The following is a 24,539-nucleotide window of genomic DNA, read 5'->3' as shown; positions in this document are numbered from 1 at the left end:
TTGCACTGGATGAATGCTGATGTACTCTGACTTACGTGTGCATGTGATAGGCAGAATAACGGCCCCCAAAGATGTCATGACCTAATCCCGGAATCTGTGAATACGTTATCTTACATGACAAAAGAGACTTTGCAGATGTGATTAAGGTTATGGCCCTTGAGATGGGAGATTATCCCGGATTATCCAGGTAGACCCACTCTAATCACTTGAGTCCTTAAAAGAGGAGAATCTTTCCCAGATGAGAGTCAGACGAGAGAGCGGGAGCGGGAGGGGGACTCGACGCCCTGTTGCTACTTGTGAGATGCAGGGGGGCCTCGTGCAAGGACCGGAGAGACGCCCCTGGGAGCTAGGGGACCTCCCAGCTGACAGCTGGCAAGGAATCGGAGACCTCAATCCTAAAAACACATGGAGTTGAATTCTGCAAACACCCCAGTGAGCGAGGAAACAGGTCATCCCTTAGAGCCACCAGCAGGGAACACAGTCCTGCTGACACTTGATTTTAGCCTGATGAGATCCAGACTAGACTTGTGACCCACGGAACTGTAAGATAAGAACTGCGTGTCACTGTAAGTTGCTAAGTTCGTGGCATTTTGTTGTAGTAGCAATAGGAAACTAACACACCTTCTGATTTCATTTTTAAGTCCAGCTGCCATCTATTGTGCCCGGTGCTTTGCCCACATTATTACTAACTTGGCAACCATCTTGCAAAGCTGGGATGATGGAAACATGCCCATTTTGAAGGTGAGGATTCTAAGGCTCAGAGAAGTAAGGTTCCCTAGACAGCCTGATCACATAGCTTGGAAAGGGGCGTGCTGGGTGAGGGCGGAGTTTGTCAAGTTCAGCACTGATGCCTTTTTATCCCACACGACCCCCTAGGACATGATGATGGGGGAATCTTCCTAACTGGTCAGTCAGTATGGGTGGCCCCAAAGCCTGCATTTGCTCAGCCAGGCTGTGGTGTGGCAGGTCTAGGTACACAGCTTGCCCTGCCTGTGCAGAAGGCTTGGATCCAGCCAACACTGGGCCCTGAGTATGCAGTGATGTAATTATTCAGGCTCTGCCAGTGACTTGCCTGGTGGGCAAGTCATTTAACTCTTAACACCTTGCTTTCCTTACCTGTAAGATAGGAGAATAACAGAACCCACTGAGGTTGGGGAGATTCATCATTCAGGACTTGGTATCTGGCAAAAATAATAAACCACTTGCCAAATGTGAGCTATTGTATGATTCGAGTGAATACAGAACGATCTCTGCTTTTTGAGTGCCTGCCATCCCAGGCAGCCTGTGAGGTACCTTGAGAACATGAGCTCAAAGCCTCACAGCATCCCACAAAGAGGGGGTGGTAAGGAGGCCCATAAGGAGGATGCGATCGGACACAGGCTAAGTGACTTGTCTGGGGCTAAGTGCCGGTGAGCAGCTAGGCTTGATTCAAAGCCAGGTTTGTTTGCCTGATTCCAAAGCCCAAACCCTTCCCTCCACCCCTGGGACCAGGCAGAGGTGCAGCTCTTCAGGGCTTGCTTGGGGTGAGAGTGTGTCCGCTGCAGCCCTGGAGGGAGGCCCGGAGTACTGGGGACAGCCCCTAGCACAAGCCCCACGTTGCTGAAATGCTGCCCGCACCTAGGTCTGCATGGCTGCCTGCGCCTTGTCATTCGGATCTCAGCTCACATGCCACCGCCTCAGAGAGGCTCTCCTCTGATCCTCTGATGCCGCCGAGGCTCGCCCTCCCCCTCCCGTCCATCTCTATGTTGTCTTGTTTGTTTGTGTCGGGGACCGTGGACGCTGCACAGCCAGACTGAACCCTGCGTCTGCCCCTTCCCAGCTGAGTGAGCCCGGGCATGTGCCTGACCTCTCCCAATCCCGTTTCCTTATCCTCCAAGTGGGGATACGCAGCCCAGCCTGGCCTCCTGTCTCTGGGGGGCCCTGAGAGGACTCGTGAACACGGGCGGAAAGGCATTCTGGAGTGGCGGAGTATAGTTCGAAGGCAGCGTGACGGCTTTATGAAGTCAGACGACGGCTCTGGCCCTGGTGAGTGCCAAGGGATAGCGAACAAGGCCCAGCACTTGCCCAAAAGAAATACTTTTTCCTTATAAGGCCATGAGCTAGATATTTATATATTGAATTTTAGGGTCCGATTAAAACCGAGCACTGAATGCGTTTGTCTGGAAATCAAGTCCCCAGTCTTGTTTTCCAGCCTCATCGTACTTCTCCACACCCCACCTCACTCCATGCTTCTCTGGACCCCTCGGCAACTGCTCACCAAGCATACATTGTGGTGTGCCCCTGTCTAGGCTCCAGGAGAACCACAGTGAGGGAAACGAGACTCACTGTGAACCAATGAGTGGTGATGGTGGGGAGACAGGAATGAAATGATCAAAGACGTGAAGCTAAAATCTCAGCCACGGGAACTTGAGGGCCATGGTGCTGGGGGCATGTGACCAGGTCAGGAAGGTCAATGAAGATGAGCTAGGTCAAAACGAAGGGGGAAATGGGGCAAAGCATTCCAAGCAGCAGGAGCAGCATTTGCAAAAACTCTGTGGCAGAGAAGCTTGGTGCCTTGGAGGAAGAGAAAGGAGAACTCTCCCTCCAGTCTACCTTTTGTACTTCCCTCTCCTAGGATACCTTCTTCTCCGCACGATTCCATCTCTGCTTATTAGAAGCTTCTCTATTCTTCAGAGCTAAGCTCAAATGCCTCCTCTTCAGGAAGCCTTCCATGGCATGCCTTTCTCCCATTCCCCAGGAGGAAATGATTTCTCCTGCCTGTGATCTCCCTCACCTCCCAGACCCCTCCTTGGGTCCTCATTTATGCCATCTAATATGTAAACTCTGTCCATGTCTTATCTTCCCAACCAGGGCATAAATCTCAATGGCAGGAACCGTGTTTTCTACAGTGTAGACTTGGAGTTTCATGGTCCTGGGTTTAAATCCTAGTTGAGCCCACTTAGTAGCAGGACTTCGCATAAATGACTCCAGTTCTCTGGGCCTCTGTGTCCTCCTCTGGCAAAGGGGGATAGTGCGGTGAGGGTGTGTGTGGCTGCACAGCCCCCAGCTGGGCTCTGGGCATCTATGAGAGAGGGGGGCTTGTTAAGGGGCTTGGAACAAAGAGGAGGGGGAAAGGGTGGTTATGACCCAGAAAGCCTCAGGGCTTTGAGGGCTTACAGGGGCTTGGACTCACTTAGACCTGACTTTCCCAAATTTGTCTGAGGCTAAGAAACACTTGAGCCACTTGTTAAAAATGCTGATTCCCAGGGCTTATTCCTGGGGTTCTGATTCAGTAGGTCTGGGGTGGGGGCAGGGGACCTGTGTTCTGAAAAAGCTCTCATGCAGTTCTGACGTACAATTTGGTGGGGAAATTGAGGCCCAGAGGGAGGAACTGATTTTTTCTCAAGTGTGATAGGTTGGATGGGTGATCTCAGCTCTGCCTCTATTGTAACAGGATCACACACCCACACTCTCTGCCAAGGAGCCCTGCAGGGTGCGTTCACTGTGGATGACTGTGCCACAGGCAATGGCATGGGTTTATGTGGCCTGGCTTGGCTCGGCCACTTGTGTTCACACCATTCACCACAAGAGAAATAAGCCTGGGGGGCTGCTAGTCCAAGGAGAATGAGGAGACATATGGAACAGACTGAATCCAGCCCACATTCTGGAGCTCAGAGGACCTGGTGCCGATTAGCTAAACCCTAGCTGACCCAGAGACTAGTGAGTGAGAAAATAAATGTTATTATTGTAAAATACTGGGCTTGGGGGTGGTTTTGTTATGCAGCATCATTGCAGCAATAACTGACCAATACACTAAAGTCACATAACAAATGAATGACAAAACTGGGATTCAAACTCAGATCCCCTGTTCCTAACCCAGGGCTTGTTCCTCACTGCTTCTGCCTTTTAATCCTGAGGGCTCCCCCTGCACCCTCCTCTCTGGGAGCCCTCGCTTCCTCTCTGCCTCGTCTCTCTATTCTCTGGGAACTTCCAGCTCCAGACAGGAGGGGTCCATCCCAGCAGCCTTTGCTGCTAATAAGCTGAGCTGGTTAAGTAGGCAGTTTGACACTCAGGGCTCCCAAATGGATGCAGGGGAGGCCTCCACAGCTAGGGAAAGAACTCCAGGGGCTCTGGGGAATTCTAGCTTCTCCCAGGTGAAGAGAGTTCCCTCGCCTCCACCCCCACTGGGAGCCTGGCTTCCCTCCCTCAGAGCTTTGTCAAGCTGGAGAGACTCACAGCCGAGGCTTCATAATCTGCCAGGTGTGTTTGGCAACAGCTGCTGGCTTTGGAGGGTTCTCTCAGATTGCCCTCCTTGAGTCAGCTCCATCCCAACCCCAACCTGAGGGGGGCTTAAATGCACCCACGGGCCTGCAAGTGCTGCAGCACATGCTCGTAACCGCACCCTCTCGGCCCAGCAGCACCACGAACGCTGACAAACAAATCCACACTCCTTCCCACACACAAACACACGGACGGGCTGAGCCACCTTCAGATATACAAACTCAAGCTCAGACACAGCCCCCTCCATGCCCCTCAGATTCAGACACACCCATGCTCACAAATGCACGTATATGTGAGAAGCCACATGGCCAGTAATGTGCAATCACAAACACATGGTCACTCAGACGTATCCAAAGACACACCACACATTCTCACCAATATGCACACTCACACACGCACACTCACCAGACCCACAGTCCATGGTTCCTTGGATGCACCGTGGACTGTGCTGAGCGCTGGAGTCTGTAGACCTAGTCAATTCCTGCCTTGCACCCTGCCTAGCTTAGTGACTCAACTTCTCTGAGCGTCATCTGTGAAATGAGGACACAGGTTCCTCCTACTCCAGGAGGCCGGGGGATGGCAGTGAGGTCATGTGTGAAAGCACTCCTCAACCAGGCAGAGCTGGCTCCCCCTTCTCCTCCGTGTCCTTCCGCGTGCCCTTCCTCCTTCTCAAATTCCATTTATTCCTATCATTCCCTTCAAAATTCTGTTAGTCTTTCAAACTGCAGGTCAAATCCTGGCCCCTCCAGGAAGCCTTCCTGGACCTCCATCTCTGGATGCCCTGAGTGCTTACTGTGTGGGCCCCACCTGGCATCAGAAAGATAAGCTGGGCAGCCCATTCACTTTCTGTCCTGGAGCCTGACCTCCCTTGGCTCTACTTAGATGGGGCCCAGACCACACTTCACAGCAGGGGCTTGGCAAAGGTTGCTGAGTGAATAACTGGGGGGCACACTCACAATGCCAAACACAGAGTCTTCTGCAGGAACCACAGGAACCATAAGGTCCTTGAAAATCTCACATGGCCCTTGGGTGGGGATGAGGCTGGAAAGCGTCTCCTGGACCTGGCCATCTGGAGGTCCCAGGTGACCCTGAGGATAGTGGCTTTGGTGGAGAGGTAGGGCCGGAAGCCTGAGTGCAGTGGAGTGAAGAGGGGATGGGGGGAGGTAGTGAGACTGCATTGTTTGGCAACTTTTTTTTGTTGTAAAGGAAAGAGGGCAGATGATGCGGGTGCCACCTGGGGTCACAGAAAGGATTATTACAGATGAGCCTGGGGAGAGGAGTTTTGGTGGAGTTAGACTGGAGGGGGCTGAAGGTTCAGAGGAAGCACGTGTGGAAACTGCTAGATGTCCACTGAAGTCTGTCTCCCCACCTTCTGCTGTGATGGAGGTTTGAGTTAGGCTGGGAGAGATTACATCTCCCAACCTCCTCTGTGGCTCGCGAGGTCACGTGACCACGTTCTTTCCAGCGGACCATGCCCTGGAGCGACGGGCGCCACTTCTGCCTACCTTGTTTAAAACATATTACTGGGCTTCCCTGGTGGTGCAGTGGTTGAGAATCTGCCTGCCAATGCAGGGGACACGGGTTCGAGCCCTGGTCTGGGAAGATCCCACATGCCGCGGAGCAACTGGGCCCGTGAGCCACAATTACTGAGCCTGCGCGTCTGGAGCCTGTGCTCCGCAACAAGAGAGGCCGTGATAGTGAGAGGCCCGCGCACTGCAATGAAGAGTGGCCCCCGCTTGCCACAACTAGAGAAAGCCCTCGCACAGAAACGAAGACCCAACACAGCCATAAATAAATAAATAAATAGAACTCAATTATTCTATACCCCAAACGAAAAAACAAATCTTAAAACAAACAAACAAAAAAAACATATTGCTGTCTCTTCCCTTCCTGCAGTCTAGAGCACAGACAAAACTGCAACTCAGCTTCAACCAAGCAGACAAGGAGCATGGAGGCTGGTGAGACAAAACAGAAGGAACCCGGGTCCCTGAACCTCCAAGTGGATCAGAGCTACCCTGCTTACCTGGACTGCTCACCCCTGGACCCTTACATGAGAGAGAAATGCACTTCTGTGTTCTTTAAGCCACTGAACACTGGGCCCTTTTGTTACAGCAGCTTTACTCTCACCTTCAATAACACATGCTCAACAAATGCCTGCAATTATTATATATGCCACTACAGTGGAGAGGCAACACTTACTCTCCCAGGTGGCTGGATCACACGGACAGCCTTGGAAAAGAGGAAACCACTCCACAGATGTGAAGGAGTCTTTAACAAGGGCTGGCAGGATACCCATCTGGCTCAGCATGGCGCGGAGCTGCCCCGGGCGCTTGCATTTGAAGTGCTTACCTGCCTGGTTGGTGGTGATGTTCACAGAGGCGAACTGCGGTGAGAAAGGGCTCTGGTCGGTGACACCATTCACGGCCTGGATCTCAAAGGTGTACTGGGTGTGGGCCAGCAGGTCACTGATGTAAATGCGAGGCTCGGTCAGGCCCAGCTGGCGGGGTGCGTACTGCACGTTGTCCCCACAGCGGGTGCAGGCGCCCCGGCCCGAGCCACAGCTCTTGCAGATGATGTTGTAGACAAGATCCTCACGGCCTCCTGAGTCCCGGGGCGGGCTCCACTCTAGCATAAGTGAGGTCTCATTGACACTGGAGATCACGGCCTGGGGTGCGGAGGGGATGGCTGGGGAGGGGGAGAGGTGTCGGTCACTGCGGGCTCTGGGGGTACGTTCCCCAAGAGATCCCTCTGTGCCCACTGCCCTGGCTCCAGCCTAAGCCTCCCAAAAGGTTTCCTCCAAATCCTTTCTCCTCTCCACCCAACAGACAGGCTTCTAGAATATAACTCGCATCCTGGTACACACATCTGCTTAAACCTTTCTCCCTGGACTCCACCCTCCTTGGTGTTCCTTGCTAGGGACAGTCTTTTTGTGTTGGGGATTATATCCACCCAATATCTATTTCCGCTTTTTCCTTATAACCCAATTTTATTCAGGGTGGCAACTACGTCCAGCTAAAGACTATATTTCCCAGCCTCTTGTGATTAAGTGCTGGCCACTGATATACAGAAATTGCTGGTTAGGACTTTTTTTTAAAGAAAAGAGACAGCTGTAGCATGTCCTTTTGTCCCTGTCATACTTTCTGCTGCTGAGAATGTGTGTGATGGCTGGAGCTTCAGCAGCAATGTTGGACTATGATGTGACCTGAAGGGTAGAAACCACATGCTATGGATGGAAGAGAAGAGAGTGCTGGGTGTCAGGGAAGTTCATGGATTTACCACACTACCCCCAGGGCTGCCTATCTTTGGGTTTCTATTATGTGAGAGAATAAATCCTTATGGTTTAAGCCACTGGGGTCAGCTCTCTGCTACTTGCAGCTGACTGCCATTCCTGTCTGATACAGAGTTGTGACATTGCCCTCATAGTCACCCTGTTCTTGGAGAATCTTGGCTAGTGATTCAGGCAGCTGCTGCCAGGAAAGAACACTAGGAAGCCTTTTCTACCACAGACACCACCTGTGTTGGTTCTTCTTCTGCCAACTTCCCATTCTCTGTCCCTTTGTGAATCAAGACCTTGACTTCATACTCCATGTGACTTAGCAGAAGGGGATAAGGAGCCAGATGCCAGCTCTGTGGTGTCTGCGTGTTGGCAGCATGACTACCCCAGGATGGTCCTTTCCAGCCAGTTTTCCATTTCCCCTCCCACCAGGTAATTGGCTGCTCCTCACTTAGGAAACTACAGCCGGGGAGCCACCCAACCCTCACTCTGAGCTTTTCAGCAGGTGGCCTCGGGACTCGGTCAGGCGCGTCGCCCTTCTGGGGCCCTAAACGTACTTGTGCAGGGCATGTCCAGGGGGTCCAGGTCTGCTCTGTAGTAGCCATTGCGGCAGACGCAGTTGGTGGCCCCTTCTGAAGTGGTCCGGCTGTTGATGGGACAGTGGGTACAGGCCTCATCCCCTTGGTTGGCCTTGAAGGTTCCGGATGGGCAACCTGGAGAGAAGACAAGGAGAGTCACTGGGGAAACCATATGAGGACTCAGGCCACAAGGCTTGGAAGGACGGTGCAGCATCATGGAGTGGCCACACAGGATCACAGAGCAGCCACACAGTGTCACTGATGGGGAACCCCACCTCCTGAAGCTCTTGGGGGTCTTCAGGCCCCAACATGGCAGTCCTAGCTGCGCCCAGAAGGTTTCAGGCTACCTGGTTTCCTGTCTCTGAAGCTATCTATGGGTTCAGCTGGTGCCCCCAACAATCATCCTTTATCTACTCCAGGTTGGCTGTGCTACAGCTTCTGGGACCAATCTGACTTAGTCTGAAGGCTCTGCAGAGGTCTGGGGCAGTGCCCATGGCCCAGTCTTGTTTACTAATGACTGGCTGGGCTCTGATTCTTGTAACTAGATTCCTGGGTTCCAGATGATTGCGATGATTACAGTAAAAAAAAGTCCTAGCACAGCACGGGGCATGTAGAGAGGTGATGTGGTAGAGCAGGAAAGAATGCTGGCTTTGGAAGCAGACAGATCTGGGTCTGCTGCTTTGGCCTTTTTCTAGCTGTGCGGCCCAGACCAGTGGCTTAACCATTCTGAGACTTGGTTTCTTTATTAGTAAAACTATGATGTTAAGACCCATTTCTGCAGGCTATTGTGAGCATTTGGCATAAGTGTGTAAGGCACATGGCATGAGGTCTTGCAAAGTACAGGTGCCCAGTGAATAGGAGATGTTATTATAGCAGGTGTTTGATCAATTTATTGAAATAAAGAGGGCCTGCAGTACCAGGGACAGCCTGGGGAGGGCAGTATTTACACTTGGTGGGCATTCAGCAATCTGGGCTCTCCCATGGGCTTTGGCCTTCTTCCCTGCTCTGGGGGATGCTCAGGAGTTGGATTCAGGCTCTAAAGCTCAGGGCTTAGGGTGACCACTCCTGTTTGGGCCTATGTGCAAATCCACCCTTCCCTTCCTCCTGGCCCTGGGTTGGGAATAAGGAGGCCTGGGGTGTAGGCCCTGCCCCTTTCTTGGCCTTCTTCTGCTTACTGGGGTTCATAATCTCAGCTCTGTTGTGGTGCCTCAGGTGGGGGATCAAGCAAGGGGTAAGAGAGAGGTGGACAGGGAAGAGCTTTCCAATGGACAAGTTCCTCCTTGGGATGAAATGTGGCTGAATTGTCCACAGGCCAGGGGCTCTCACCTGGACTGCATTCCATGTTCATGTGCTGTGTGACCTTTGGCAAGCAACTCCACCTCTCTGAGCGTTCGTTTCCTCATGTAAATGGCTCACACAGATTTCCCTAAATCATTTTTCCAGGCCCAGTCTTCAAGCTTATCTTGCAAGTCCAAGTCTTAGCAACTCGCCCTCCTCCCAACTCCTCAACCAGCTCCAGCCTCAGAGACGCTGCCCTCCTCGGTCTTACATGACTTGAGTTCAGGGTACTTTACCCCCCTGCCATAATTATTCATCAAGGGGATCTCTTGGCCATGCCCTCGGCTCCCCCAGGATCGGAGCCTTGTCTGAACCACAGCTCCTTCCCCTGTGCCTAGCATAGACCTGGCACTGAGCAGGCGCTCCATAAATACTTCCTGAAGCTGCCTGCTGAAGTGGAAGGAGCTTGGGCTTTGGGGATCACATAAGTAGAAAGGCAGTGAGGAATGGTGGTTAGTGTGCAGGCTGCCTAGCAAATCCCATCCTAGCAATCTGTCCCTGCCATCTGGCCTTGAGCAAGTCACTTAAGTTGATTCCTCATCTGTAAAGTGGGGACAATAGTATCTACCTCCTAGAATTGTTATGAGGATTACATTGGTTAATTCAGGCAAAACTGCCTAAACAATTCCTGGCATTATTAAACTGTATCTGGTTCAAGTACCAGTCTGCTGGGTGACCTCAGAAAGGTAGTTCAACCTCTCTGAGCTACAGTTTTCTCATCGGTAAGACAGCATCTACCCCATAGAGTAGCCATGAGGATTGTATGTGATGAACAGTGCCTGGCCCAGGGTCAGGGAGGGGTTGCAGTTACAATCTCAGGGGAGTCTCAGTAAATAAGCCAAGGACAGTTCCCCCTGGGGTGCTAGAAAACAGAATCCCCCACACCCCTGGGGCCCTACTTTGCCTGCCTTTTGGAGGGAGTTTCCAGAAGGTGGCAACCTTCCTAGCCCTGGCTGATGCCACCCTGACCAGGCCCTGCCAGGATCTCGGAGAAGATCTCGGCTTCAGCCCAGTCCTTAAGGAGCCGCCAGACAAGGAAAAGACAGTACTTTGATGCAGCCAACCAGGCTATGGTGACACCAAAGAAGAGGATGGCAGTGAGTGCCTCAGGCATCCATCGTACAGAAACCAGGGCTCAGAGTGTAAATATGAAATGGACATTTATTGAGTACTTATTAAATGCTGGCACTGTTCTAAGGACTTAACCCATAGTAACTCATCGATGCCTCACCCAGCCCTATGACAGAGGTAATGTTGTCACCCTCATTTTCTGATGGGGGAAAGAAAGCATAGAGGTGAAGCAACTTTCCGAGGATGTGGGCTTACGGTGGCAGAGCTGGGATTTGATCCCGGGTGGTCGGACTGCAGAGGCCACTTCCCTAACCACCACACTCTTCTGCCTTTAGGAGACTTGCACTGGGCCAACAGTCCATGAGTGCCGGGCAGGGATTGGCAGCTTCTGCTCCGGGCGCCTGTCCAGGGCTCTCTGCACTCTGCCATGCTGGCCCTGGAGCCCCGGAGTCCTCCTGCCTGCCCTCCCTCTTAGGCACCAACCTCTCCCTGCTGGCTGGACGGAGCGGCAGCCCACCGTCTCGGCACTGTCTAGTTAAGACACGCAGGCTGCAGCCCTGGCTCTAGCTGAGCGGTTGACCTCTCTGAGCCTCAGTTTCTTCTGCTGTAGAATGGGGACACAGGGATCCTGTGAGGGTCTAGGACTATCCTGATAGATGCCAGAAGGTTTTGGTCCCAAGACTGGGATCCTCCTGGCCCCCTCTCAGGCGAGAGCCTGCCCAGCTTAGCATGCCTCTTCCATCTGCTGGCGGTTCCGCGGGCCTGGCTGGTGGGCGGCTGCCCAGTCTCCCCTCCGCGCTGTGCCAGCCCCTCCATCTGGACCACCTTCCCGGCTGTCCTCTCCCATCGCCATGTTTTGGCCCCTCTTTGACTCTCCAGGCTGCCTCTTCCAGAAGCCTTTCCACTAGGTGTACTGCCCGGCCACCCCTCGGCCCTCCCACTGGGCATTCTATGCTTTCTGTATCTTTTGTATCTTTGTGCTTCATAAAACCCGCTCTTCTGTCTTGAGAAGTGGTGTCGCTTTCCACCTGGTCACCAGGAACCCCGGGTGCCTCATCCTTCCCCTTACCCCCTGCAGCAAATCAATTACCAGGTCTTTCCTCCTCAGCAGGGCCCAGTCCTGGCTCTTCTTTGCGGCCCTCCCACCCCTGTGGGCATCCAGAAAGCTCCTCCCACCCACTCCTCAGCCTCTCATGGCCATCTGGCCTCCTCCCGCCCACCCTCCGGGGCCAGCTTTCTAAAGTACAAACCTTTCTGTGTCGTTTAAAAATCCACAATGGTATACAATGGAATATTATTCGGTCATAAAAAGGAATGGAGTACCGATACATGCTACAACATGGATGAACCTTGAAAACACTGCGCTTCATGAAAGAAGCCAGACACAAAGGCCACACAGTGTACGCTTCCATTTATATGAAAATGTCTAGACTAGGCACATCTATAGAGACAGAAAGTAGATTAGTGGTTGCCAGGGGCTGGGGAGAGCAGAGAATGGGGACTGACTGCTAACGGGTATGGGGTTTCTTTCTGAGGTGATGAAAATGTTCTAAAGTTGACTGTGGTGATGGTTACACAATTCTGTGAAAATACTAAAAATCGCTTAATTGTACAGTTTAAATAGGTGAATTGTATGGTATGTGAGTTATATCACAATAAAACTCCTACTTAAGAAAAATCCACAAGAGCTCCCTAAATTCCTCAGGGTACTCAGGACCCCAAGGCTGGCACCTGCCCCCTCTCAGTGCCCACCACCCCAAGCCTTGTGCCTGATGCTCCACAGTCAACCACATACGGTGCCCCCCAGGCTCACACACACACCTCCGGCCTGTGTCTCTCCTGCCCTGATTACCTGGAATGACCTCCCTTTGTCATCAGGCAAATTCCTAGACCCCTTTAAGACAGTGAAGGTACACGCCCTTCCAGGAAGTCTTCCCTCAGCCCCCACAAAGGGTTGAGGTGCCCATTTTAATTACTTACAAATCTGGAATTATCTGGCTGGACTGTAAACCGTGAACACAATGTCAGGTACCTAGTGAGTGATGGAAGGGTGTAGTGGGGAGCTGGGAGTATCCAGCTCAGCTACCTTGTTTGACATTTGAGGCAACTGAGGTCCAGAGAGGATCAGACACACACATGGCTCTTTAGCAGCAGAGGCAGATTCTGATCCCAGGTGTACTGAGTGACTAGGGTGTGCCAGGGCCTCAGCTCCCATCAGCCACCTCTTCTCCCACAAAGAGGGGTCCGGGGCAGCTCCCCCGTCCACGTTGCCAAGGGGCCCAGGGGTCACGCTGCTCCTAGCTTCTCAGCTGGGAAGGCACCCCGTCCTGCCTACACCTGAGTCTCCTGTACGGAAGTGGTAAGAAAACAATGAGAGCTGAAGTCACAGACTTGGGTGCCTGAACCTCTGACAGGTGTGTGGGCTCAGACAGGTCTCCTGCCCTCTCTGAGACTCAGTCTCCTCCTCCGGGAAGGTAGCTGATGATACCTGCGTGGTGGAGATGCAGTGAGAGCCTCTGCATGGGTCTCCTGCTCCACCTCTGCCTCCCAGCCAATCCTCTGCGTGGCTGGACTGATCTGATGAGAATGAATCAGAGCTCAAACTCACCAGGGGCTCCCCGCCTACTTAGAATGAATGCACACACCTAGCCCTGCAAGGGCGGCTCTGGGGTCTTCCTGCCCCTTCCTGCCACTCCCCTCAGTCTTAGTCTCTGTTTCCTTCGTTGAGCCTCATCACAATTTGTAATTGTATTAGAAAACAATTACATCTGTCTTGTGTGCCATCTGTCTTCACCCTGCGCTGGAAGTACCTGGAGAGGAAAAGAAGAACCGGGTCTGTCTGGTTCTCATTGGTTCCCTAGCTCCTGGCAGAGTAGTGGGAACATAGCAGGTGCTCAATATATATTTGCTGAGTGAACGAATATACATACCCCTTACAGGGTTTTGTGAGAATCAGATGAGAAAGTGGGGTAGAAAATACTTGGCCAAGTAAATGTCAGGTTGTTACCGCTGTTATCATGTCAATTTCACCAGGCTGCATTGACGCTCAGATCCCTTTCCACCTCTCAGTGTTCTCCCCACGGGTCCTCCCGTGAGCCTGTCCACCAGGGTGACCAAGTTGTCCCCAGTTTTCAAACTGGAAGTTCTGCATCCCAGAAACGCCCTCAGTCCCAGACAACCCTCCTGAATGCTTCTCAGCCCCATCTGTCACCTCTCTCTTCTGTTGGCAGTTCTCTGGATGCCCTGGCTGCAGACGCACTGTTCTCTGTGCCTGAATGTCCTTCTCTCCCATCCTCCTGCCCTGCTGGATTGGTGAATCTGACATGTGCACCTCTGGGAGGCCTGCCCTCCACTCTGTACAGCACACAACTCAGACTCCATGGACGTCTGTGTGCTGGTAAATGGCTGGGATGGGGGTGGGGTGGGGGGAAAGCCCTGATTTGTTGTGTTTGCCAATTTCTATGGTGAAAATGCTCCCATCAGGGCAAATTTCAAGCTACCAATCTGAGATAACTGAACACTGATTTGGGAAGAAATGCCCAGAGTCAGCTCTTGTGAGCCAAGCCAGCAAAAAACAGCCCATCCCACCACTAGACCTCACCCATATGTAACCACCCACTAGTTGGTGAACCCTGGTTTAAGTAGGGGCTGGGGCTTTAATCTCTACACCCCGAGCACCTAGTACAGGGTATGGCACATAGTAGGTGCTCAGTTAATTCAGTTTGCCGAATGAAGGCAGGTCTGTCTTCCTAACTGGAAAGTGAGCAACTTGAGGGCAGGAGCTGTGGGTTTGATAAGTTAACATACATAAAGTGCTTAGAACATACAGCAAGCGCTATATAAATGTTAGGTATTATTACTCACCCAGCATGCAAGGACAATAAAAATTCCCACTTATTATGTGCTTTCCGGGTGCCAAGCCCAGTGCGAGTGATTTACATGGGTTCTCTCACTAAATCCACATGACCACCCACGGAATTAGGTACCATTATCACCCCCATTTTACAGATGATGAAAGTGAGGCTCAGAGGGGGTGAAGTGAATGCCCCAAGGTCACGCAGCTACTAAATGGCAGAATTGAGGTTTGACTCCAGGTCTTTGTGGTTCCAGGACACAAAATTATCAAGTTGCTGAGTGGAGACACAAGTGGAGACCATCTTGTCAGGGCTACTTAGGGGACAGGGCTTGCTGGGGTCACTCAGCAAGGTAGAGCCAAAGCCTGGGCCCCAAACCCAGGGCTTGGAGCCAAAGCAGCCAACCAGCACCTGCCTTCTGCAGACGCCCAGAGCCCTTAGCCAGGCAACCGAAGGCAGGGATGGCAGTCGGCCGGGAGGAGGAGAGAGGATTATGGGGAAACAGATTTTCTCCTGGCCTTCCCCCCTGGGCTCCGGGGATAGGTGATAATTGACCGAATGAGCCATGAGTCAGGCCGAGGCAGGGCTCCATCTGGGCCTGGCACGGCGGGGCTGCTAATTGGCACCGGGTGATCCTTGGAGCCTCCTTGGCTGGCGTGCGGCTGTGCTCCCCCTTCGCCTCCCAGAGACTCCGGATTAATCCCCAGAATGACTGGTGCCACAGTGGACTCAGATGCTGTCAGGCCCAGTGTGCCAGGCCTCCGGGGTGGGCAAGGAGTTTCTCTATCTTCCTGGGGGGTCCTGTAGACCAGAGGGCTCTGTCTGCGGCTCTGAGTAGAGGCAGGCTCACCACAGTCTAGCGCCCACTCCCGAGAACTTGGTGAAATTGAACCTGGGCATGAACTGTGGAGCTGGCTGCCAGGGCGGAATCCCAAGCCTGCCTCTTGCTAACAGTGGGACTATGGGTAAGTCACCTACCTCTCTGTGCCTTGGCTTCCTTGTCTATATAATGGGGGGAATGATGACACTGCTCTTATATTTGCTGGGAAGATTACACGAGTTAATTCAGAGAAGGCACTTGCAATAGCCTTGCAACCAGCCTGCCTGGTTCATATCAAGGGCTATGCAAGTGTTTGCTTTTATTATATACATTCTTTCTTGGCCCACCACTTGCTCTGTGCTAAGACCTGGGGATAGAGAGACAAAGAAGAAGTAGTCCCTGCCCTCAGGAGTGTGGGTAGAGTTGGGGAGATGGTGAGTTATGAATTTATTCAAGAGGTGCTTATTAAGCCCCTATTGTGTACTAGGCACTGAGTGATGCAGACAAAAGGCCCAGGCCCTGCCTGTTAGAGGCTACAACTGAGCAAGAGGCTGGCACACCTGTCTTCAACCAGGGCTGACTGGTGGCCACTGTGGGCAGAGGGGCCAGGGAGTGGTCCTGGGCTCAGCAGTGCCAGGTTTGAAGGGCAGCTGGCTTACTTTCCTGCCTTGGGATCTCCAGGTAGTTCTGGATGTGGGTCGGGGAAAGGAGTTTGGACAGAGAAAAGAGTCCTAGGCCCAGAGGGGGGAGGCCAGGGCTCGGCTGCCCCCTCAGCCCCTTGCTCTCCAGGCCACTTCCTGTCTACTTTGGGTGTGGCTGGGACCATCTCTGTGGCCTCTTGCAGCCTTGGGACTCTGGCTGTGGACAGGCTCAGGCACCCAACCCTGGGCCATGCACTCTCCTTGAGCTGTGGAAGAACTGATTTGTGTATTTTCAGGGGCTTATGCTGAGCGTTTGTCAGGGCTGAGCTTGTGGTGTTCTTGTGGCTGGGTGGGTGGGGTTTTGGGGTCTCCCTCATGCAAAGTGTCTTTTGCATTTTGCACGCTTCCTGCTTTTGCTGCTGAAGTTAAGCCAGTGGAGTCAGTGCCCCCGAGCTGGGCTGGGCAGGGGTGCTGATCTGTGCCAGGGGCAAAGCCACACTGGAAGCAGGCGACAAGCTCCTGGGCTGGAAAGAGAAGCTTCTGATCACTGTGTGTCTACATGTGCCTGCTGGTGCTGGGCCAGGAGCTTCCGGAGCCCATAACCTCATCAGTCCTCATGATCACCCTGTGCAGTAGGAGGTGTTATCCCCATTTTAGAGATTAGGAAACTGAGGCTCACAGAAAGGAAGTGCCTCGTCCAAAGTCACTCAGAGACATAGGGGCAGAGCCTGTGTCCCCACAGTCCACGCTCTCACATTGCCTCCGAGGCCCTCAATGTTCCAGCTTGATGAAGGGGGCCCCTCCCTGACCAGCCCTTCCAGGTTAAGTCCAGGAAGTGCCTCAGGGTCATCCCCCTGCTGTGGCAGCTCCTACTGGGACCACCCAGGGGATGTCAGTCATCCTGTCCCCCTCCCTCACATGCCCAGGCTCCCCCCACTTGCCCCCGCTGGGACCCGGGCTCTGTGGATCCCTGCCAGCAGCTGGCAGGACGACAGAAGTCAGAAGGCAGCGGCAGGAGCTGTGTTAACACGCCTCCTCTTTGCCTGAGAGGGGAACCCAGGGCGTCCCCCAGGCCAGCCTCCACACGGCCGTCTGCTAAGTCCTCTCCCTGCTCAAGACCCTTCAGTGGCTCCCTTGTGCCTGTGGCGCGTCCCGCCCGCTTCAGCCTCCCCGCCACGGTCCACCTCGCCGGCCTCAGCTCCCACAGCCTCCCAGCCGTGCCCTGGGCTCGGGTCACAGGAGGCAGCTTCCGGCTCCCCAACAGACTGTGCTCGGTGTCACCTCTGCCTGCTACGCGGTCCCAGCTCCAGCCTGGCTAACTCCTCTTCGCCCTTCACATCTCAGCTCCAGCTCCTTTGGGTCCTTCTGGGATGCCACCCTCACCAGGGCGTCTCTTCTGTGCTCCTGAAGTCCCTTGCCTCTGCTCCTGCGTGATTATACAGGTGTGACTGTCTGCCCCCGCACAAGGCCGTGAGCCCGGTGGCAGTGGGTGCCCATAGTGTCTGGCACCTCTCAGCCCTGGGGTCTGGCTGAGAGGTGATGGACAGGGGGTCTCAGAGAGTGTTTGTTGACTGACTGACTGAGTCTGAGAAAGGTGGAATCTTGTGCTTAAGGTCACCCAGCTTGTGTGCGGACTGGAGACTGTGTTCTAGGCCTCTGGACCATGTCAGAGGCTCCAGGGCTCATCCGGGGCCCCCAGTAGCGGGCTCTCAAGGCATCCTCCCTTCGTCCTTCTTGGCATTTGGTTAACGTCTGTCTCCCCACCTCCCACTATCCCACCTGCCCAAGTGTGAGCTCCATGAGGGCAGCCCCCGTGCCTGCCCTGTTCACTGCCTGGCACAGAGCGGGCCCTCTATAACACCTCATTTGGCAGCAGGCTAGAAGGCCCCAAGGTGCGGAGGGGCGAGCTCACAGACGCCTGCAGGAGCCAGACCCTGAACCCCACGGCCATGACGGTGGGTTAAGGGCGATTTACTACGTCAGGCCCCCAGTCCCGGCTCTGGCCCACCTCCCTTCCTGCCATCCTCACGGTGGGGGCTGAGAGCTCCCGCCCGCCCAGCAGGCAGCCCCATTCCTCCAATTTCCTCCCAATTAATCAAGCTCTGAACTTTTTAATTATCTGCCTGCAGGGTGACTCCCCACTATGGTGAAGCAATTAAGGACATTTCTAAGTGTGGTGCGCTGCCGGCAGGCAGCTTTGACCAGACCCTGATGGAGGAGGTGAGCGCAGGGAGAGGCTGGTGACCGGAGAGGGGGATAGGAATGCCCTCAGGTCATGGGGCCACTGGAGGCCGTCCTGGGCTCCTGACCAGGGCTATTTCAGGGATCTGGGGCCACACTGTCCAGGGTACGCCCACCCCCCTGCCGCCACCCCTGTTCACGCGACGGGCCTTTCTCTTCAGCTGGAATCTGGCTTCCCAGATTCCAGACAGTTACCATGTGCCAGGCGCTGGGTTACGTACATGCTTTGCAATTTTACTGCATCCTCACCTTGACCCTGGGAGTAGGAAGTATAATTATCAGAGGAAACAGAGGCTCAAAAACATTAGGCAACTCCAGAGACGCAGCTGGGATTTGAAGCCAGTTCCGAGTTCACATCCACTTCGTCAACTGTCTCTTAAAGAACAGCGTGGCCTGTGGAAGTGCCCTGGAACACTGAGGAAGCGGGGTGGGGTGAGTGGGGGGGTGTGTGTCGGGGGTGGGTCAGGGAGAGGCTGTGCAGGAGATGCCAGTGAGCTTGAGAGCTGCTGAAGAACACAGGCTCTCCACAGTCAGGGTGGCCGGTGGGAGAGGGCACTGCAGGCAGAGGGGGCAGCCAGTGCAAAGGCACGGAGGCCTGAAGTAATATGGTGCGTGCGTGTGCGTGTGTGTGTGTGTGTGTGTAGCTACAAATAGTTCAGGGTCGCTGAAGCATGAAGTTCAAGTCTGGGAGAGGTGGGAGATAAGCCTGGAGAGGCGGGTGGGGTCTGGGTCACTGGGAGTCGGAAGGACCTTCACGATCTTCTGGTCCAAGCTCCTCATTTTATGACTACAGAATACATGACCCAGACAGGGACAGTGACTTGCCTAAGGTCACACAGCAAGTTAGTGGCTGATGGAGCTGCGGCTGCAGCCCAGGAGTCCTGATACCCAGACTGGAAGGGAAGAAAGAGGGGCAGAGGAGCAGTAGCTGTCAGCTCACTGCAGTAGCCTCCCCACTGGTTTCCTGGCTTTCGCCCTTGCCCTCCCACCTCCCCACTCTCCCCTGGCTGCAGCCTGCTCTCAACACACCAGCCAGAGGGATCCTGGAGAACAGGAATCGGTGGTGTGTTGCTCCTCTGCTCCAAGCCCTTCCACAGCTCCCACCTCACCTGGAGTGAAAAACAATAGCCTACAAAGCCCCCCTTTACCTCTCTGGTTAAATCTATCCCTAGGCATTTTATTCTTTTTGTTGTCATTGTATCTCCTTTACCTCTCTGAACTCACCTCCCAGAAGCCTCCCTCTTGTCTACCCCAGTGCAGCCCACTAGCTTCCTGGCTGTCCTGGAGTATATCAGGCCTCCTCTAGCCTCAGGGCCTTTGTATGTGCGGTTCCCTTGCCTGGTTCAAGTCCTAGCTGAGCTACTCCTTCACTACATCCCTCTCTGAGCCTCATATCCCTCATCTATAACTGGGGTTAATGTTGTACTTCCCACCTTCCTCCCGAGGCTAACATGGGATCCTAGTGAGAAAATGGGGAACAAATAAAGCTCCACAACGGCCCTCCCTCCAGCTCGAGGCTATCACGGCAACAGGGCTTGTAAAGGTCTTCACTGGGTCCTTGAGAAAACAGCCCCACTGACGAGCTCCAGGCCCCCAGACCTTAAGCTGGATCAACATGGCGGAGCTTCCCAGCCTGTAATCCTCAGGACTCACACATGCTGGAAAAGCGAGTGTTAAATAGTAATCACGATGTGCCCGAGGGGAAGCCGGATGTGTTCGGAGAGCTTGACACATCTGGCAGGGCAGGCTTGAGTCCCCCGGCACATCTGGCTGCTGTATTGACAGGTGGTGTAGTAGGTCACTGAGGAAGGGCCTGTCAGGCTGGGTCCTCATGCCATGAGGGGGGGTGATGGCCGGATGGAGCTGGGAGCATCTCCCAAGCTGCCTGCAGGCCATAGCCCCCCTTGTGGATCCCTGCTTCAGGCCATCCACTGGACTTTGGTGTTGTGTTCTGAGAGGCTGGCTTAGGACCTAGAACCTGGGCCGCCAGATTCCAAAATTCCTGCATCATCTTGTAGGCGCCAGCCGCCCCTACTGGGGCTTGGGGAGCCTGGGAAAGCCCCCTCTCCTCTCCAGCTGGGGGGGGGGGGCGTGCATTTTCAGGGTCACCTCATGGAGCACTTCCCCTTATGTGGGATCCAGAAACGTGGTCATCAGCTCCACCTGAGGGAGCCCCCTGGGCTCCTCCCTCCTCCCACCTGCCCCAAGAAAGCCATGGTCATTAATAAAGGACACAATTAGCTGTCAGTGGAGCACATGTCTGGAATTTTTTACCTGCTCTGTGAGCTCAGTTAAGGCAACAAACCCCAGGACCCCCCGGGAAGCAGCTGCCATACACCTTTCAGGGGCCCCCTTTGCCCGGGCCCGGGTCAGGAGGGGGCCTGTAACTTTTGTGGTGTGGGCTTCGCAGGCCTGGGCCTGTGCAGGGCTGTGTTTTCCAGGCCAGTGGAGAAAGTGACAGAGTAAGAGAGATTTCCTGGCAGAAGTTGTTTTTTTCAACCCAACAGGCAATACAATTCAATGTAATTTCCTCCCCCTTCCTGTGTCGACTTAAGAGTCTTTTAGAGCTTGAAGGACTTGAGAGAAAGGAGTTCGTTCAGTCTCTCATTTTACAGCTGGGGAAACTGAGGCCCCGGGAGGGGAAGTGACCTTGTTTGTGGCAGAGGGAAATATACGTGCGCTTCTCTTTTGGGTTCTGTACGTATCCCCTAGCTCGCTGAACACAATCAGAGTCTGCAGCCAGGGTCCAAAGGAACATCTTTGAAGTCCCTGATGGTCATTGACCACGCTCCACCGTGTCCCGACCATGTGCTGGGGCCGGAGGGGACAGTGGTGAGTGAGGAAGATGCAGTCCCTGCCCTGATGGAGCTGAGGGTCTAGTGAGAGCAACAGAGGGAAAGAAGCAGTGGACAAACACAAATACTCTACTCGATTTGCGATGGCCATGAAGGAGACAGCGGGGGCTGAGGCAGGACCACAGCGGGTCACCTTAGGGAGTGTGGTCAGGAAAGGCCTTTCTGAAAGGTAGCATTTAAAAGGCAATCCCTGAGGAGAAGAATGAGCGGGAACAGTATTTGCAAAGATGGTACAAGCTCAGGGCCTCGGTTCCTCTCCATGTAATGAGGTAAGAGCAGGATATCACCAGGTGCCTGACACCCATTTGCTTGGCCCCAGCTGTCTCTGACCCCAGACAGACACCACTATGTCTGCGAAGGCACTTGCTGCCTGGGCACTTTTGTCCTAAGAATGCCATGAGGTCAGGATTTGTCACCCCTGTTCTGCAGATGAGAAAATAAGGCTCAGAGCAATGAACTGCCTTCCCCAGGACACATGGACACCAAGTTCAGGAGCCTGGGCCTCCAACACCTGCCCCTCTCTCTCTGCCCTTCTGGGTGCTTTCCAGAACTACTGCTTCCCCCCAGTAACCCAGAAGACTGCTCTGCTCAAGCCCTGGTGGCCTGTGACTTGGATGCTAATGAAAACCCCACTCAAGAGGTCCCGGCGTTTGGGGCCTCAAGGAGAAGGGATTAAGAAGCACAAACAGGGAGAAGGGGAGCTTGCCCACATTCACACTGAGGGTCCTGGGTTGGGGAGCCTGCAGTCGCTCTCCCTCCTAGGGGTACAGAAACCGTTGCCCTTCTCCTGTCGGCTTCTGGGGAGCAGGAGTGAGCCTCAGCGAACCCAAGCCATAAATCAAATGCACAAGATGTGGCTTGGCAGCCATCCCAGTGAAAAAGATCTGGGGGTTTGAGTTGACCATAAGCCAAAAGCTGCTGAGAAAGCCAATGTGGTCTTAGGCTATAAGAGTAGAAGGAGAGTGACAGCCCAGCATCCTCCCTGCTGCTCGGGCAGGGTCAGTTTTGAGTTCCACGTTTTAAGGAGGTCCATCGAGTGATAGTGGACAGGATATCTCAGGCATCCAGCTGGTTTTCTATCTGCAGTCACTTTTGGATGGTGCTGGAGGGGCTTGGAGTAGAGTCCCAGGTTCAAACTCTCCAGGCAGCATTTTCTAGGCACACAGCAGAGTTCTGGAGCCTGACTTGGCCTGGAGCATTCCCTTGCCTGGATCTCTGGGTAGTAATGAGTTCTCTCCTTAACCTTGCTCAGCTTCTACCTCCATGTCCTAGCCCTCCTGTATACTGGGGATTTGAGATCACGTGTGTGGTCTCACCATGGCCTGCCCTCAATTAAGGACAGACTTATTCAGTAAAAAAAGCCCAACATTCTAAGTAATGATCTTGTGCCCAGCCCTCTGTTGGGCACTAGGCACAGTGGAATAAGACAGTCCCTGGCCTTGATGATCACTGTCTAGAAGGGGAGAGTGATTATGATCAGTTAGGATATCAAAGCAGACTTTCCAGAGGAAGGGCCAGTTGAACTGGGTATTAAAGGATGCGTAGGAGTCCGTCAGGGCCAGAAGAGATGAAGGACCTTCCAGGCAGATGAACAGTATGTGCAAAGGCACGGAGGGGTGAGGAGGAGGGCAGGGTAGCTGGAGCATGGGCTGTGTGGGAGAAAGGTGGGGACACAACACAAGAAAGGTGACCTGGGGCTACGTCGCAATGGCTGTATGTGGTCACTGATGGAGTCTGGGTTTTTATTCTCTAAAAGCGGGGAAGCCAGTGGTGGTCCTGTGCTAGTGCTCAAATGGTCACCTTGTGCCCTCAGTCCTTCCCTCCCACCTTCCTGCCCAGGCCCTCGCCTCCTTGCACTGCAGCCCTCCTGCTCTGGCCTCAGCTGACCCACTCCCCTTTCTCAACTCTGACCCATCTTATCTCTGTTTTCCTTAGTTCTTGAACTTTTCCTCCTTTGCTGAAACCAGTTCCACCTCTTCCATCATTAAAAATGAACTGAGCTATTAACAACAACCATTCATACCATCTATTGTGCACCTATTATGTGGTAGGCTGATGGCTTCATGGACGTTATGGGGGCGGGGCTGTGCATCACCGTGGTTAGGGGCACAGGCTCTGGAGTCAGGGTCCAACTGGCCTTGAACCCTGGCTCTACCACTGACTTTGGGCAGGTTACCTAAATTTCTTTGTGCTTCAGTGTCCTCATCTGGAAAATGGGTCTATCAGTAGGACTTACCTTGTAGGGAAAATTCAGAGTTAATACTGTAGAGTGTACATTCATCAACAATTCTTACAGCAATCCTATAAGGCAGGTACTAGTGACATTCCCATTTATAGAGAAGACAGTTAAGGTTTTGTGAGGTTAACTAATCCACCCACAGCCACTAACAGAGCTGGGAGGGGAGCAGTGGAGCACTACCTCTGAGTCCAAAGACGAGCTATCTCATGGGCTCACCTCTTCCAGGCTGGGACCTGGGCTGGGCCCAGGAACCCAAGATTCAATGGGCTCCCAGCCTGGTGGGGAAGATGTCCAAGTAAATAGGCAGTTTCCAAACAGCGTGACCAGTGCCAGGGGACGCGTGGGGCGGGGGGAGGAGGTGCTGGGCCTGGGAGCCCAGAGAAGAGGACCTTAACACTGTTGTTTCCTGGAGGTGTAATACACTTGAGCTGTCTTGGAAGATAAAGAAGGACAAGACAAAAGAATGAAAAGAGGGGCATGCTGGGCAGAGAGGGAATAGCCCATGCAAAGGTGTGGAGATATGAGACCTGCAGCTGGAACCCTGAGCCTGTGAGTGCAGGGGTAAAGGATATGAAATTGGACAGGCAGGCAGGGGCGGACAGCAGTGAGCCTACCACCCATGCCCCGTGCCCACTGCATGCAGATCAAGTAGTTCTGCCTATGGCTTGACAGCCTGTGAACCCACAGAGAATCAGGAAGAAGCCTGCTCAGTCCCTGGACTGGAACATTCCTGGATCATAAAGTCCTCCATGGCAGAGCAGGGACCTGGGGATACTAACCTGTTCACTAGGGCCCTTCAAGTCTAACTGATCCCAAACCTTCCCAAAGATAGACGGCTTCCTTAAAAGTTACTTTAAAACACTCCTATCCCAAAAGCTTACAAAAATCCCACACCTTTTCAATTTTAACGGGTCAAAAGTTGAAAATTATGAGCCAACAGCAAGATTTGCAGAACAAGTGATCTTTGGCTAGCAGCCGGTATACTTCATGACAAATTGCCCAGACACGGTCATTTTAGAGTGAACACCTTTAAACGGCACTTCGACCTTCCTCTAAATGTCTCCTTTATTTGAACAGTGTGTTTATGGGGCCTGGAGCTGCTGTTCCCAGCTTGTGCTTTGGTTTTGTAAAAGAGAAGGAAACCGAGAGAGAGACAGACATCAAAGCAGAGGATGACGACAACCCTCTAATCTCATAAACTCTCCTCTTATCTCAGTCCTTATAAAAATGGGGAGGCCTGGTTGTCACTAAAAGCAGCTCTGAAAGCTCATAAACTTGACAAGCACTTAGTTCTAGCACCCAGAGGGAAGGACTCTAATCCTTGAGAAAACTAGAGATGAAGAGAGGGGAGGCAACTTCTCGGGAAGG

At 53.4% G+C, this 24,539-nt stretch overlaps 1 protein-coding gene across 2 annotated transcripts in view; it reads right to left on the bottom strand.

The window, feature by feature from the left end:
• EPHB2 (EPH receptor B2) overlaps positions 1-24,539 on the bottom strand; it is a 184,906-nt gene that overhangs the window by 35,460 nt on the left and 124,907 nt on the right. For both annotated transcript variants that reach the window (XM_036836929.1, XM_036836921.1), the window contains exons 4-5: positions 8,092-8,247; positions 6,610-6,945 (exon numbers count right to left, since the gene is read on the bottom strand). In XM_036836929.1, the coding sequence (XP_036692824.1) occupies positions 6,610-6,945; positions 8,092-8,247 (492 nt within the window). The remainder of the gene's footprint in view (positions 1-6,609; positions 6,946-8,091; positions 8,248-24,539) is intronic.

The sequence above is a fragment of the Balaenoptera musculus genome, chromosome 1 (assembly GCF_009873245.2).
Source record: "Balaenoptera musculus isolate JJ_BM4_2016_0621 chromosome 1, mBalMus1.pri.v3, whole genome shotgun sequence".
In the NCBI taxonomy this organism is placed as follows: domain Eukaryota; kingdom Metazoa; phylum Chordata; class Mammalia; order Artiodactyla; family Balaenopteridae; genus Balaenoptera; species Balaenoptera musculus.
The sequence above is the reverse complement of the archived record's forward strand: the minus strand, read 5'-3'. Positions and strand labels throughout refer to the sequence as shown.